Source organism: Helicoverpa zea, chromosome 1 (genome assembly GCF_022581195.2).
Source record: "Helicoverpa zea isolate HzStark_Cry1AcR chromosome 1, ilHelZeax1.1, whole genome shotgun sequence".
In the NCBI taxonomy this organism is placed as follows: Eukaryota; Metazoa; Arthropoda; class Insecta; order Lepidoptera; family Noctuidae; genus Helicoverpa; species Helicoverpa zea.
This window is the reverse complement of record NC_061452.1, coordinates 1,989,273-2,005,959: the sequence shown is the minus strand read 5'-3', so window position 1 is coordinate 2,005,959 and position 16,687 is coordinate 1,989,273. Positions and strand designations below refer to the sequence as shown.

Genomic DNA, 16,687 nt, shown 5'->3' with positions numbered 1-16,687 from the left:
TATCCCAAAAATCGAGGTCTACAAAAAGCTAAAATCTGCAAAACGTTTAGTATATAGGTCCAAAAAGACAAATCACAAATAAACATAAAGGATTAAACTAGTTACATTCATAGGTGTTATTAATGTAGAACCAATATTTATTAAATTATAAGCATATTTCAAAAAGTGGGGCATCTATCCCGCCTTTACCCTAGGTGAGTTTTCTTATACAAATATCCTGCCTTTTCGCAAATATTTTGTATCTAACAGTTTTACTATGGAACCAAATGGTATTCAGTTAGTCACCTCTGCATTGCAAATACAAATCTATTTCGTTCATTCATTCTTCCTATCCCTAGTTCCGTTTCTACGTCATTCCATTTACACTATTGGCGTTGCTCGTATTGTTTGCGAAAACAAATTCTGGTATATACCTTAATAGTAGTACCTAGTTCTATTACGGCAAATATTTATATTTTTTTTAGTTTTAAACTGGAAGCCGACCCCTACACAGTTGGGAAAGAGGCTCGGAGGATGTTTTTTTTTCAGTTTTGTTTAGGTTCAGAGATTGGGTATCAAAAAGATAACTTCTGGATACGTGCATATTTTGTAGTTTTCTTTGATTGTGTGAGCATAGGTCTATAAAGTCTTACTTCTTCTGCTTTGTATCAAAAGTAAACTACATACTTGTTTTGTTCCTGGATACATCATAAGCTTCTCTGTGTTTATTCACTACGACTGCATTGTCACATCTTAATAGTAATGAGAAGTTCAGTAATAGGTACGGTAGACTGCACATCAGTGGTAACTGTCATGCACCTTAACTCAATAGTAATAAGTACGATTTTTCTATAAAACTGTTACCACTGACCTGAAGTTGACTGTACGTGTAGTGCACTATGTATTTTATGTAGTCTATCAACTTAAAAATAAAACCACCAGCAAAGAACTCATAAGCTTTATTCGGATCACACTCTGATATGGAAGGTGGACAGAAAGTCAGGGGCGCGCACCACCACGTGCTCGAAGTCCATGAAGGAGAGTCTCCCGTCGCCGTCCACGTCGGCCTCGTCCAGCACGCTGGCCACTATCTCCTCGCGCTCCTGAGGGTGCAGCTCGCCCTTTGTGAGGAGACGAGTGGCTTCCAGGAGATCGTCTCGACCGATGTACATGTCGTCGTCTAAATCGTAAATGCGGAAGGCGTACCTGGGGACATGTTTGAGGGAAGTTTAATTTTGGGTTCAATCTAATATTAGAGCGAGGGAATAATCAATGAAATAAATAGGCGAGACTTGAGACTTGTTTTATTGGTACTTGTTGAAGTCAGTTATATTAATGCAAAACTGGCATGTTTCACTATTTGATATATTTTACTTATTTTTTAACAATTGGATACTAATTCATTTTTTAAACAACATTTAACGCATTACAGGTGTTCGTTAGATACTGGCTCGTAAATTATATCTAGCCTTAATAAAATTGTAAAAATAAAACACCAATTTTGGTACCTAAAATACTTTCGTGATAAGCCAAAATAACAAACATTAGGTTACAAAATCATGGAATGTATGCTCGTAAAAGTTATTAATGAAGCGTATTCATTATACACACAAATATGACATTAAAAAGTTAATTTTAGCCATTATTCGCATGCGAGATAAGAAAAAATAAAAACTTCGCGCGCTAGACGCCATTTTGTTCGAATTTAAAAATAGAATCATGTCTATGGCGGGAAAACACCTACACAAGGAGGTATAGGTACGACTAGGGGCAGAATTATCTCTGAAACTTTTTCTTAATTTGACATTAATGTCTGTTTTGCGTGCTTCGACTTTGTTTTATTGGAAACCGTTTTTCAGTTGAAGCTTGTCTCTAACCTATATTTAATTTGTGATTGAATAGTCACTAGGTAAAATAGAATCTAATAGGTGAATAGGGTGTTACTAAAAAGTAAAACTTTATTGAATAAAAATGTTGCTTGTGATTGTTTATATTGTACCTAAGCAGATTGATTTATTCTGGCAGGTACTAATTCGCAAATCTATTTTTTTTGTAATATTAGTGAGATATTCTCAATTCCCTTGTACCTAATTACTTACTGTTGCTTTAAATTATAATATTTTTTTAGCAAAAAAAAAAAATAATTACAAAAAATTATTATCACGCTTGTTTACTTTTTTTACTTCTATTTTTCAGACTAATTAAACGGACAAATAGAGCAATCTAGCTGTTGCCCTACCCAGTCTGCCGCGCCCCGGCTCCTCTTGTTATCTACGTTGTGTATCATATTTATCAATGTTTTTTGTTTTTAAAATGAGCATTTGTTTGGACAAATTATTGTTTATAATTTTAGGTGAAAGTCACAAATTGGTACATGGTTTTCTTTAAAAAAACACACGTAATGTAATACATGTAAAGGTATTTATTACTTTTTATTTTGATCACTGTCAGTTTATGATTTTTATCAACAGCACAAAATCTATCACCATTCCAAAAAGTGCCTCATTCTGTCTTTAAGATGAAAGATTTTTGTTCCTAGCCTGACGTATCCCACTGTTCAGCAAAATTTTCTTCATTTCGTCTTCATACCTCTCGATCTTTTGTTACATGAAAACAATTATTGAAGGGAATCTTACCAAGCCTTGATATCTCTGGGCGCGGCCTCGCTGAAGACAGACATCATGTCGAGGAAGTCTTCAAACGTCAGGTTCCCGGAGCCGTCGTGAGAGAACACCTGACATATTCGACGTTTGAACGGATTCTCCTGGAATTCAAACCACAGAGTTCATGAATTGGTTTAAAAACTTTATGGGAAATCCTCTGTGAAAAGCGTTGCAGAAAAAAATAAAGATACTTTTTCTCTTGAAAATTGACAGCTGTCAACTACACGGAACCTTTGGTACTCCTGTAGTTGTGTTTGTTCTAAAGGCCTTTATTCGTTTTGAATTCGCTGACTTTAATTTGAACTCACAAGCAATTTTATTTCGAGTGAACAGAAACGAAAATCATCAATAACATTGTGTAAAGCTGTGAGTAAAGTAACGCATTATCCCTACATTATTCCAATCAATCACTATAATACCGAGTTTAGACCAAACTTCTACAAATCCCTAGACATTTGTCAGACTTCGACACGAATGAGTACGATTTATGAAAAAGTTTCTACTTTCGACTTTAATTCTTACTTTTCTTTTAGATTTTTTTGGTAGCTTTATTTTTTGTGAGTTTGAGATTACACAACCATAGTTCTTGGATAATTTAACTAACGGGAGACGCCCTGGCCATGCCTTCCTCTCTACCACAGATAGATCGTACCACAGATATCGTACGAAAGCGGGTGAGCCATACCTGTGTTTGTAAAATGTACTTAAATGCTAAATAAAACCTAAATCTATGGTAGTACCACTTCACTATGTACTATGTTATTGGGCCTGTGTTTGCAAATTCTGACATGTACGTGAGTAATAATGTCATTGAATTGAGCTGTCACTACCTTCATTCGTTCCGTAGCTTGGGCCTGCCGTGCTTATATTGTCAGACTATTTCGCTCAATTTGTTCTCACGGCGGTTCCAGTTGGTTAGTTTATGCTCTAAGCCATCGTTATAAAGTTATGCTAACATTGAATTGAGTTTGGAAGTTGCTTACTGAAAAGAAAATTGATTGTTTAATGAACGCCCTCAAGTTTTTCTTCGGCTTGCGGGGAATATAAAATAACGATGTTTAGAAAATAAGTTACTTTAAGAATATTCCAATTGGTTTTCCGTATTGGATTATGTCAGAAAAATATTTTTCAGAAACAACTAAGAGTCCTTGAATCTCCCCAATGTATTTTATTGCGATAAACATATAGTCTAGCTCAAGAATTTTAGTGTTGATATTTCTAGGTCTAGCCAGCCTGACAATTATTTTAACTAGGTTCGTAGCTCCCAACGTCTGAGGGATAAAATATTTAATTTCCTAATGATATCATTATCTCCAAAATTGCGTACTTACTGCAAATTAATACGTCATTGACGTCAAACATAATCTAGCGAACCGTATCGCAGCATTTGTGTTATTTGAGCAAAGTTTGCAGAAAGCAATGTAATTCCTTCTCATCCAATTACTTAGATTAGCTGTTGATATACTACGGCTTGCCTTAACGCCCACTGAGGACGGGAAATTGGGTAATGTATGTACTTATTAACACGTATTGATAGGTAGGTGTGAGTTAACAATGAAGTTGCCTTTTCTATGTGCTAGGTATGAGAAGAGGCCTGGCCTCAACAGTAAGATAGCAAAAGAGTCGCTGATGAAAAAAATGTATTAGGTATATTCTATCTTGTTCTTCTATGGGTGCTAATGTTAAAAATGTATTAGGTATATTCTATCTTGTTCTTCTATAGGTGCTAATGTTAAAAATACGATTTTATTTATTTGTACTCTAGAGGCTCCGCAAATACTGAACCGATCTTTCACAGAATAATGCACTCCCCGGGTGACGTATGGTGTCGTATTTCATCCGGGTATGAAAAGCAGTTTCCATATCAAGCGGATGAATCCACGGGTAATATTAGCCTATACTAGTAAAAATTAGCCTATTTAAATGGCGAAAATGAGAGTGAAGGAATAGTGAGTACACCTGTGTCTGCGCAAATTCTCGTGCACTAAAATATGTCCTGCGCAGCTGGCTGATCTCCTTATCTGAGGACAGCCTCCGTGGCCAACAATCGGCTAGGACGAAATCATTTAAATGGTCTTACTTTTAATTCTGGTAATTTTTCTATCTCTTCCACAGGAACAACGACAGTGTGTGGCTGATTCTCTGTCATTCGTTTAGGCACTAAGGTAGGGTTCACTTCTCTGAAGCGCTTGAATACTCTGAAAATGTGCAAACGAATAATAAGTATGATGAACATTTATTTAAATAAAAAAGTATATCAGGTAAAACCCATAGAAAATTAAGAAGTTATCACAAAACTATATTTTGCATTACAGATTAACCACAAGTGAAGGTATACATATTTAGGGATTAGGGTATCTTTCGGAGCTAAATAATTATTTAATAGCGTATTAAAATATATTTTTTTGCCAATTAAATATTCCCAGAAACAACGGAAGCCAGTTTATTGACCTTCACAAAATAATGAAAAACCTACAACCATTTTTCGGAAAGGCCTGTATGATATTTAGCTGTCAGTGCCTACTTTATTTTTTTTATAAGTAGCAACCTAATCATTTTAAGCCTCTACTCTTATTTTTGAAAACAGAATAAGCGGCTTTTATGTCAGTCCGAAATGAGAAACGTGTTCATTTGTCCTTTTTTTGGCACAAAGTGTAATGTACCGAGGAAATATGGCACGAATGGAGTGGTACAGATCTCATTTATCATGGTCTGTTACGCAGACCTAGGTACCTATATAAGTATTATAAGAGCGCCCTGTAGGTACTTATATTTTGATAGTTAACTTCGGCGTGAAATCAAAATCTACAAAATTAATATATAAATCAGCTTGAAACATTATGTTTTGAAGAATGACTAGCATCTCGACTTTTGACATCGACAACTTTTCACTCCCGATTTATCAGACAGGTAAGGTGAATAAAAAAAAAATCTTATTGCTCCCCTACGTTTTAAAAGGAACCCGTATGTAAAATTTCAAGTTAACTAACCCTCATACTTATGGCTCTGCGTTATGTCAGCTAGGTACTAAGTCAGCTTCTCTTTTGATACATATAAGTAAGTTAAATTCTAGGTATTTTAGTACAAAGGAAAATAAATGAACTCTTTTAATTACTGTCAATACTTTCCCAAATTACATTGATCATATATGAAGCTGGTACAAGTTCTCTAACCAATATTTCACCCGCCTCTGTAATTGCAGTGGAGAGCCTTGACTTGGATAAACTGACCTGGGAGTGGTAACAACTGTGACAGGCCGTCACTCTATTAACAATTTAAACTAAGAAATACATACTCGCATCGATTGCTAGTATTATTTCAAGTGTTCCAAAATACTTTCAAACTTTTCTTATGGCTTTTAAAAAGTTTTTTTTTAAGGTCGTAGTCTTATTGGCAGATAAAAAAAAACATTTTGAAGGCCATCTCATTCGCCTAGTCTTTTCCCAACTATGTCGGGGTCGGCTTCTAATCTAACCAGATGTAGCTGAGTAAGTACTAGTGTTTTACATAGAGAGACTGCCTATCTGACCTACTCAACCCAGTTTCCTGGGCAACCCGATAGTTCTTTGTAAGACTGGTTGTCAGACTTTCTGGCTACCCTTAACGGCTGTCAAAGATGTTAAAATGACAGCCAGGATTATTGCATACCTTTATTTCAATAATAAAGAATGTTTTTAAAGTTTTAAAAACGTTTTCTGTGTTGTTTTCAAAGGTCGTTGTCATTGGCGGTTTTTTTGTACTTGAACCATTTTTATATGCCAGTGTTTATTGTCAATTGTATGCTATTCTTTATTGAAGACATTGACACCTGAATTCAACACGTCTAAAAGAAATAATTTATTTTATAAATTGAATGGTAGTATGAATCACGTAAATACGCATTCCGCATGAAGGGAAATGACCCTATGCATCATGGTTCACCTTTTCACTGAAAAGAGGTCATTGACATTGATCAGTCATTCTAGGACAATCTGAAACACCATTATCAAGTGTGTTTCATCCGCTGTTTCTCCCACGAGGTTATAGATCTAGTTTACTTAAAAGTGGCTCAATATAATATTTGAATATGGAGCTTCAGTTACTATCTGAAACAACCATGGAGACCATAATGTTGTGTGGAGTTTTCAACACGTAAAATCTCCTAAGAATATAGCGTCGCTGAAATGAGGTTGTTCGGGGGACGAGGGACGTCACTGGTTACGCTCTCATGCACCTTCTTTCTTTCTTTTCTTAGTTCACTCGTAATAGAGCGTTTTGATCCCACCAACAATACGTATTTTTCGTTCGTAGTACTACATGGTACTACGTAGTTTACGGACACTCCACAGTAATAAATAATATGGAAAACGGCGGAAAAGTCGTAGGCAATTTGAAGGTTAATTTCTTAAAAGATTTCTGTGCGAACTTGTACCTAATTGTTATGATTTAGTTCCGTGGCAATTTGCAATAAAAGCGTTTATTACATCCGATAGTGTGCAGTAAAAATAAAATACCTCATACGTTTTGTTATTACGTAGGAAATAAATTAGGCTAAGTAGGTGTTCGCACTCCGTTCTTAAAAAAAAAATCCTAAAAAAATCAAAGAATAACAGAGCAAGTTTTTTGGGACAAAACGCAAAAACTGACCACTATAATAAAAGATCAGAACTTTAAATTAATGAATTGACTTCAAGTTTCAACCGATTTGCCAAAAAGGAGGCATAGCCTATTTGTTGTAATATGTATTTAGTTACAATAAATATTACAACAACCAGACCAAATACAACGAATACGCTCATCGTGCAAATACCGGGAATCGAATTCGGGACTATCAGTTCCGTAGCCCGGCTTGTTGACAGTTGCGCCAACGAGGTCGTCAAATTAAACCAGTGATGAAAACAGTTAAGCTGTCCCCTGTACAAAAGCGGTTCTTTTTCTCATTATTTTTGCGAACAAAGTAAACGAAAATACCGTCAGTCCAAGTTCTAATTATAATGGCCTGACCACAGGGGCTGAGCTGGATTATATATTTCCCTAACAACGCTAAGCTTGGACTGAATTCAAATTGTTTTGATTTAACAACTGACTGTTTAAAAATTAAATTATGAAAGCCTTAATTTTAAAATTAGAATTTACCTTGCTCTGGCTGATAAAGTAAATTAGAGCCATTTTTTTCTTAAAAATAATAGTGAAAGAACTGTTCTCTATGGTCTTCACAGAGGTTGAATTAAAATTATTAATTATACCACAGTTATCAAATTATTTTGCTAATATTCTTGATCACGTTATTAATTGGAATTAGCTAATTACATCAGGCTGATATTATCTGTCGGTTTGGCAGACGTTAATAAAATATGACGCTCATAATGTGTACTTTGACTTTATTATGATAAATGCTGTAGGTCAAGATTAATGCTTATTACATTTTTTGTTCATTTTTTAGGTGCGGGCTTGCTTTTCTGTGATAGAGAAATGAAATTTAAAATTCATGTTAATCAAAATGGTTATGCTCCGTTTTTTGCGCACTGTGTCCAAAAAATACCCAAAAGTGTCAACATCTTTAGGACTCCTTTTAATGTTATGTATTCAGGAGGCAAGAGAAGAGATTGAAAATTGGCATCATTGATATGGAGTAAAATTCAATTTCTAATCGCAAAATTCGCAATTAGTTCTTACTTTCTCCTGACGTGTCGGATTACCGTTCCATCGGTCCATGAGAGTGAGGCCATAGTGAATTCGTGAGTGCAGTTGTGTCCACGCAAATGATTGTGCTCTATAATATGTCCTGAGCAGCCGGCTGATCTCCTTATATGGGAACAGCCGCTGTGGCCGAAATCGGTCTTGGATGCCATTATTATAAATAGGCCTCTCCTATATCCAATTTCCAGTTCCACAAATATTTCTAACATTCCCAAAATTGATTCCCCGATCTCCCTACGCTCGTACCTAATGAAAATCCCTAGTTAATATAACATATAACACGTGAATCCAGTCACCACGTTGTTCCAGTGCGTCACGCTGTAAGCGGCTTAGCTATTCCGGGCTACTTAGCCTTTGCTTTGTGATAGACGAATATATTGAACATTTTAGGCTTCCGAATTTAGTGGCGAATAAATGGATTTTCGGGGTATGGGTGTTTGGTTTTTGTTGTGGTGTAAAATTTGTGTTTGGAGTCTATTTTTATGTTCTGTATTTTAGAATTGTGTAGCGTTCTATAACTTTTGAAGAAAAGGCTTAAAAATAATTTAAGTGACATTTCACAACTTGACGATGATTTTTAATACATGTGCTCATATTTTTTTCGCAATTAGAAATAAAATTTATTTGAATGAGTATAATGAAGAATAAAGCTTGTGGCACATTATAGCAGCACCGCAACAGCACGGCTGCAGCACGGCGTCGCCTCGAATTAAGACTACGGCTAGCTGCCAGCGCGCCAACCACGCGCTGTCCGCTCGCCGTCGGCGCGCCGTCCGCTCGCCGTCGGCGCGCCGGCCGCGCACCGGCCGCGAGGTGTAAGCTTGCTGTGACCGCAAACTGAATATTATTTTAAGACGATTAAGATTGATGTTATGATTGAACACGACGTAATGACGTTGTTTCGCTGCCGGCTCGGAGTCGGCGCGCAATTAGCACGCCGTCGGCGCGCTGTACGCATGAGGACCGCTCGCTTGCAACACGCGGGCGGCGAGTCGAGTTGTGTGGAAGCGGCAAGCACGCTGACTGCTCGCCGTTGGCTTTTTCATATTGACATTACGAAATATATTATAATATACACGATTTAATGCTCTAAATTGAATGACAACTTAAATGCTGGTGTGGAGCCGTGCTGTTACGGTGCTGCTGTAATGTGCCACGTCCTTAAGAGAGAAAGAAAGACAGAAAAGAAATGAAGATAAACTCAATTTGTTCGTTACGAGTACATTATTTGTACAAGTACGTAAGTAAGTATTTTAGAGAGAATAGAACTTTGTTTATTGACTTTAAGACGCTACGTTGGTTCTAAAAATATCTTTTTTGCCATTGAGCGTCGAGCTGCAGCGACAGAATAAATATATAATGAGAAGAAAATGTACTACAGAACAGTAGAAGGTTAAAAACAACACAGGTAATCGAAAAACCATTACAAAATAATGTGCATGCTATTTTTAACCAACTTGGAAAAAAAAGGTTTTCAGTTTGTATATGCTTTGCTGAATCGATTTTGACGCGGTTTTCAGCACGGTATTTGTCAAACTTAGGGTATTATTGAAGCCGATTTATTTAATTTAAAGAAAGATTGGGTGTTAAATTGGCAATATCAAGGGTGACAATAGGTAACATTACTTATCAGGTTTTTTAGGTTTTAATACATATGACATACGAACTTACTACATATCTACATTTAAATTAAATAAAAATAATAGTTATCAAACTAAATTATGGGTGCCACTGTTTCAGTTACTTTGCTCGACTCATAACGATGAAATTTTGCTCGAAGTGAGAGTCACTGTTTGAAAGTGCATGAGATGTTGACAATGTAATATTAATTTTTTTACACAGTAGTCTTGACATTGAACAGAATAAAACCTCTTTACAGAATAAAAATCTGTTTGTTTTTATGACAAGCGAGGGTCGAACGTCTGTGAAATATCGATTGACACGTCATTAACGAAAGTGTGATTTTAACTTGGTACTAAGTAAAGATAACCTATCTACGTGTTACTTAATGTTATATTTTTTGAAAATTGCGTATTTTTTAGTGTCCTTAGATAGGACAGACTTAGAAATAAACAATAGTAAAATACATCTTTATGGGATTTAACTATAAAAAGCTTACCTAAGTATTTCTTTCCTTGTAAAAAATGTACAGTCCTGTTTAAAAAATAATGAAATTATTATCAAATCATATATTACCTACCTCGTTGTTAAATCATATAGTACCTACAACTCGACTAGCAATCACAAATCAAACACACCATAAAAAAAAAAAATAAAAAAAAACAAAACGTCAAAACTTCGCGCCAAAAAGTTTGAAAAAGGAACTTCTAAAACTGAAACGAAAATCAAACTGGCCACAAACGAACCACTTACCTGGTAATCCTCTAGCTGTTGTTCCGTGAACGTCACAACTTTGTTCCCCATTTCGGAAAATATTCCACTCGCGGTAAAAAATATCGGTAAAAATCCGGTAAAAGGCCGGTAAAAGCTGCCTGTTGCCGCGACAGCGACAAAACACTGGCTGTAAGCCACGATTGGGATTAGGGTGTGACGGCACAGAGTAGGGGGAGGACAGAGACTTCATGTCAAGGACAAGGTCATTCGTGCGTTCATATGTATTTATTATGTTGATTATTATTTTGTTTTATTTGGTTGCGTTGGTGTTTTGAGTAGGCACGTGTAGTCCTGGCTAGCTTTAGGCACTTAGTTAAGTAATAAATTATGTTTGTCTTTACTTACCTAGACTAGATATTATTTGGTTTGACCTAAGGTTTCTTTCTATTTGACAGTATATGTTTCACGGTTTTAAAAATTAAATTAATTGTCACAAAAATCTATTTTTTCAAAATCGGACCTGCTGCAATTTTTCGTTCAGTTCAAATTGATAAAAAAAATAACATTATTCTAATAATTTAAAAATCAGACCATTTAATTCGGGTTTACCTTGAGGCCCTGAATCCTGCATTCAAATAAAAATTGAAATCCGAGAATTCGATGTAGAGCATTACATATAGACAGATTTCTTTTCTTAGAAGTTACTACATAAAGTCTTAAGTAGTGATTAAATGTTAGTTAAGACACGCTTAAGCAACGTTTATAAGTAAGGCTGTGGAAGTTTGGTTAAGTAAGTTTTCTAGGTACCATTCATATACAGGTTCTCCTGTTGATTCCATCGTACTATGAAGAAATATACTGCATTTATTTATAGGTACTTACTTCTAACCATAACAGTTTACAGTGCATGGTAAACATAGGCAGGAAATTCATTCAATAAAAAGCCACAACCATCATTCATTCAGCTTGAAATCTCTGTGTCATCATTACTCTGTGCAAAATATGGGAAAAGTTAGGCGAGCCGCCTATTAGTCGCCGCGCCCCGGCCCCGTCTGACATCCATGCTGATTGTTCTATTTCATATTCATACGAATCATAGTGAAATGCGTTTGCCCTACTTATTGGACCGTTGAGCGTCTAGCGTTGTGTTTCGCCAAATTAGGATTCGTGATTGGAATACTGAGGTTCTTTTTTTGAATTTGAAGGGTGACGTTTGTTTTGGCGGGAGCTGTGGTTTATGGTACTTAATTTTTTTGTAATTATCACATTAGTCTTGTCCTAATTATATGTATTCCGATATTATCTGTTGTTCTGTTAAATATTAATATGAGCACTTACTGTTCAAAAAACTTAATTTAGATATTAGATAAAAGTTAAGGTTATACAATACAATGTACAAATGTACGTAAAAAAAGATATATTCTTTTTTGGGTCATGTTTTATAAAGATCGGACAAGATTGAAAAGGTTTTTAATATGTTCGGATTACATGCCCGACATATTTAGGCAAAATGTTATCTGATAACTCATATTATACCTTAATAAACTAGAAGTAAAATAAAATAGAACAATTGTTACAAATCCGAATTTGTATTCGTTTATTCGAAATTCAACATATAGCTTTCGGATATAAATTGGTTTTTCGTTGGAGATATTGGTGGATATGAATAAAGTTGTTCGTTTTGTCACAAATATAATTTTTGATATTTTTCAGAGTTCCGTATTATTATATCTGTTATGATTTTATTTCGAGCGATTTTGAATTGTATTTCTGAGAAAACTATCTGTAAGACCGAGCCATTAATCTGCCCCAAACGTTTGCAGCGTTGAAGTTTTGTAAGAAGAAAACCTTTTTCTAGAATGAAATGCGGGTGAGGTCGAATAATCAAGTACAAAATAATAAACAATTGTAAAATATAATTTTATTAAAATTTGGACATAAACATAAGTACATACATTTAGTCAATATCGTAGTCAACTACTTACCTTTAAAACTAACCTAACTTTAAAATGGCCCAGTTATTTAACGATAGCTACGGGACCTAAGACCTAACACATGGATGCGGGCGACCCATCACCAGAACGGATGGCATTTGTTGGGGGAGGCCTACGTTCAGCAGGGGACAGCAATTGGCTAATCTGATGATCATGATGATACCCTAACACTAAACAGGCTGCTGATGTCATCACGCCCAACCCCCACACTGGTCCAGACACTCCTGGTAAGTCAGGAAGTTGTTGGTGGTCGCTGGAGAGGGCACGGCGTGGCAGTTGTCAGACCAGCGGATCTCGAAGCAGGATTTTGTGTACCAGTTGTATACGTATCTGTGGGAGGTAAGATTAGTTTCAATATTGTATCTGTTTAAAAGTTGTGTATGATTGAAGAGTTTAGAATAATTTAAGATACTGACTTGAATCGAGATCAAAAAGCGTTCATTCAAACAAGGCAGAAAATCCGCACTTTCGAGCGTCAAAATTACATGAGACAGCCTCCAAAAACGCCCACCTTTCACCACTTACTATGTGTTATTATTGGGAAGAAGAAGTGGCGCAACAAACTCCTCAGAAACACATGTTATCTGCTCTTGCAGCTGCTTTGCTCAAGCGCTTGTTTATGGTTTAGGTACACCGTACAAGGTACGTGGGGATCTGTTTTATATCAGGCTGGGTAAGTAAATTTTCTAAAGTTGTACTTGTTTTAGAAAAATAAAGTTGTTTATTTTATTATTAGTTATCTACCTATAATTACGTAGTTTATGTATAAGTGTAGTTTAGACATCAAAAAATGAAGTTGGATTGCCGATTAACCTTCCTGTCCTTTCCTGTACAAAAGAGGATATTTGTAAGAGGACACACTTGCAAATCCATTATTTACCCATCACAATTGAACAATTCCACCGACAAGAAGCACTTTATTCCCCACCAGATCTCAACGTAAACATTCCCGTATCGCCAAAAGCAATACGCTAGCGATATTTCAAATGCAAATACTGACTACATGGAGTTTATTATAGTCCTGTGTTCACTATTACTGGCACGCTAGCTGAATACACTAGCACGGTGGAAACGGGACTACGGGATAATCGAACTGAAAGGATGAATGAAGAAAATATTGCCATAATGGCAACCCCTTTTGGAGTAGTATAATAATTAGGATGTGGTAGTTAGCACGGCTTGAAAGTACTTTTTTCGTGGAGCTTTACGTGTTTGATTTTGTGCCATAAGAAAATTGGTAAGAATATTTTTCAAGCTGCATTTATTGCCCTACATATGCCAAAAGTAATTTGTTTTTTAAATTATGTTAAGTTTAAAAGGACGCGCTTGCTAAGGAAATTTCTAAGCGCCTTGTTTACACTTCTCGTGACGGCTTTTATTTCGCCCAACGTTTAAGCATTGCCATTCAACGTGGCAGCCAGCCTTTTGGGTACACTGCCGGGTGACAGCGATGGGGATCAATTTTTCGATGCCCTTTATTAGTTTTAAGTTTCCTTTTTATGTAAATATAGGTTTAGTCTATTTTAAAATATAATGTACAGATTTTGAGGTAAATAAAATATTATTTAGTTTTAAAATAGTTTGGATTATTTGTAAGTTCGGTTACACATTCTTTCGGTTCATCGATTGTTGTAGCGATTTATAAAAAAACTATGTAAGGTGCGTTTACCTGTCTTTTTACTCGTATGCTAGTAAGATACAACGAACTCACCTGACTTGGTGCGGCCATCGATCTCGCACGCTGTACTCTATTAGACAGTGCTTCTCCTTCGGCGTTTCTTGACACAAATTGGATTCCACTGTATCGGAGAAATACTGATTAATATTCCAACAGTTTCTAAGGTCTTGTAAGTATTCATATTCCGATTAATTATAAGGTTAAACAATTAGTGGGTCCCGTTTGTCATTCGTCTTTGACAGTCGTTACGGGTTGTGAAAAGCCATAAAGTCTGACCAATCATACCAAGGATGTACCAGTTTTCTCGGGCAACTGGGTTGTGTGTGGTGGAACTGTAACCCGACCCCAAACAAAGTTGGGGGTTGGTAGGTTAGTCTTCAAACATGCTATCATTTATTTACTATTTTTTGATAATCAGTTGGAATCTATAATATGTTAATAGTTCTCTTCTATCTAGCTATGTTTGAATAAGCTCATAAATCGTAGATATTTCTACTACCCCAAACATAAATATTAATTAACTTTTGGTAGTTCTTGCAATGTCTAACTTAATTTATTAGAACTTCTTTTGTTGCAAATAAAAGACCTTGATATCATTCAATCGTCATTTAATTATCGGTTATGTCATACCACATCACATTAAATCCCATCACAAATACTTTAAGGTATAATATAGCACCCTGGTTGGTAACTATACCTTTGAGCCGTTTGGGGTTGAAACCCTCGGGCCGTGGGGTCCAAGTGCTCATCTGCTTTTTAAAGATCTGGTAAAGCGACTTGCTGACACTTCAAGTGACCCAAAGGCTGGTTTTTATTTTGGTCAAAAATTAAGCATTGCCATCCAACGTGGCAATGCTGCCAGCCTCTTGGGTACACTCCCGGTGGGCAGCGATGAGGAGTTTTTTGATGCCATTTTTTAGTTGTATATATGTATAAATAAGGCTTTTTTTTACGTCATGTAAATATCTAGATTTAATATTATACAAAGAAAATAAACAGTATTATTACCTTTAAGGTATTATATAACAAAATCCAAAAATTTTAACCAAATCCATTAAGTGGAAATCACATTAAGTGGAAATTGGCACCAGGTATTAATGTTTTAAATGCTGTTTTCTACTCGTTACTGTTATTTACTTTGGGTCAGTGGGACGTCTTAGGTTGTTCGAAAAAATATTTTTGTTTTTATTTTTGCTTATTTTTATTTCCTCTTTGTGTCAATCGATATACATTAACCAGTATTGTAACGTGTTTATTTAAATTTAATACACGACACACTTTGTAGGTATACATAGGTAATATTCTTTGTCACAATCAGCCTAATTGAAAAAAATAATGTCGCATGCATAAAAGGTCCTGTTACGAGTATACCTACATAAAGTTCTCATCATTAAATTCTGATGTGCGTACTGAATTGGTTTTCATTTTGCCTTTCATATTTTTTCAAAGTGAACCCGGGCTTTGCCTTGGGCGACTGGCGTTTGTTTCACTGTAAGCGGGTAGCGAGAAGTGATATTATCTTTATCTTACTAATTTTGTGTAACTGCGTTGTTTTATCGCGAAAACCGTAGCATCTTAGTATCTACTGAATTTAAAAAAAATGTTTGTACTTATTTACCTACTTGAGTTTTGTTGCTATTTGCTATCTACTCATATGACCGAATATGTATAAGCCGAAAAGGGATGGATTTCAAACACATTTAAAAATATGGTCAGTGGGTCGCCTTAGGGGTATAATCTGAGTGAAACTTTGTATGTTACTACAAAGGACACACTTTATACGGAACCTCCCACACTAACCATACAATTTCATTGAAGGGATTTTTTTCACTAGAAAAGTAATACAGTCACTAGTTCATTTTCATTTTACTAAATAATAGTATGTAAAAATATTGTTTTAGCTGAGATTTTAACCATTTCACTAATATTTAACGAGCATTTGACAGAAAAAAAAATATTAGAGAAAAAAAGCTTGAAATTGATGATTCAATCAAAAGTAGCCTTTTTACTACGGAATTCTAAATCGTTACCGATTCTAAGCCAGCAGATGTTGATAAATAGTAGTGAGTCATCGTGACGCACAGTTCAAGGTTCAACCTTCGATCAGGGTGAGGAAGAAGGATAGGTGATTCAGCTATTTTCAAACCTCAGCGGGCATTTTATAGATAGGTATAGGTATTGAAGCTGTTAATGTGAATTAATGGAAATTATTTGAGATTTAATCGATAGGAATGCTTCTGCAATTTTTTTAGACTAGCTTCCGATCACGGTTTTACCTTCGTTGAGATAAGTGCTTCCCCTAGCCGGATGGTGGCAAAATCCTATGTCCTTCTCCCGGGTCTAAGCTTCCTTCCTCCGAT

General features: G+C 35.7%; 2 protein-coding genes across 2 annotated transcripts; both read right to left on the bottom strand.

Moving 5' to 3' along the window:
* Nucleotides 1–923: 923 nt before the first annotated feature.
* LOC124632118 (calcium and integrin-binding family member 3) lies at nucleotides 924–10,953 on the bottom strand. Its single transcript, XM_047166796.1, has 5 exons — nucleotides 10,695–10,953; nucleotides 10,441–10,475; nucleotides 4,723–4,840; nucleotides 2,616–2,743; nucleotides 924–1,185 (listed from the first exon to the last, which is right to left on the bottom strand). Exons 1-5 carry the CDS (start codon nucleotides 10,743–10,745, stop codon nucleotides 948–950), a joined length of 570 nt encoding a protein of 189 aa, XP_047022752.1. The 5' UTR covers nucleotides 10,746–10,953; the 3' UTR covers nucleotides 924–947.
* A 1,660-nt stretch (nucleotides 10,954–12,613) lies between these two features.
* On the bottom strand, nucleotides 12,614–16,399 carry LOC124646006. Its single transcript, XM_047186023.1, has 3 exons — nucleotides 16,358–16,399; nucleotides 14,361–14,464; nucleotides 12,614–12,979 (listed from the first exon to the last, which is right to left on the bottom strand). The coding sequence occupies exons 1-3, from the start codon at nucleotides 16,397–16,399 to the stop codon at nucleotides 12,841–12,843; spliced, it is 285 nt and encodes a 94-aa protein (XP_047041979.1). The 3' UTR covers nucleotides 12,614–12,840.
* Between the last annotated feature and the right edge of the window lie 288 nt (nucleotides 16,400–16,687).

Excerpts from the sequence above, each read along its gene's own strand:
- LOC124632118 (XM_047166796.1), bottom strand. The coding sequence starts at position 10,745 with ATGGGGAACAAAGTTGTGACGTTCACGGAACAACAGCTAGAGGATTAC. Across the intron at positions 10,476-10,694 it reads AACAGCTAGAGGATTACCAG|GACTGTACATTTTTTACAAG; the intron begins GTAAGTGGTTCG and ends TTTTTTAAACAG. Across the intron at positions 1,186-2,615 it reads CCCAGAGATATCAAGGCTTG|GTACGCCTTCCGCATTTACG; the intron begins GTAAGATTCCCT and ends ACATGTCCCCAG.
- LOC124646006 (XM_047186023.1), bottom strand. The coding sequence starts at position 16,399 with ATGACTCACTACTATTTATCAACATCTGCTGGCTTAGAATCG. Across the intron at positions 14,465-16,357 it reads CATCTGCTGGCTTAGAATCG|TATTTCTCCGATACAGTGGA; the intron begins GTAACGATTTAG and ends AATATTAATCAG. Across the intron at positions 12,980-14,360 it reads CGATGGCCGCACCAAGTCAG|ATACGTATACAACTGGTACA; the intron begins GTGAGTTCGTTG and ends TACCTCCCACAG.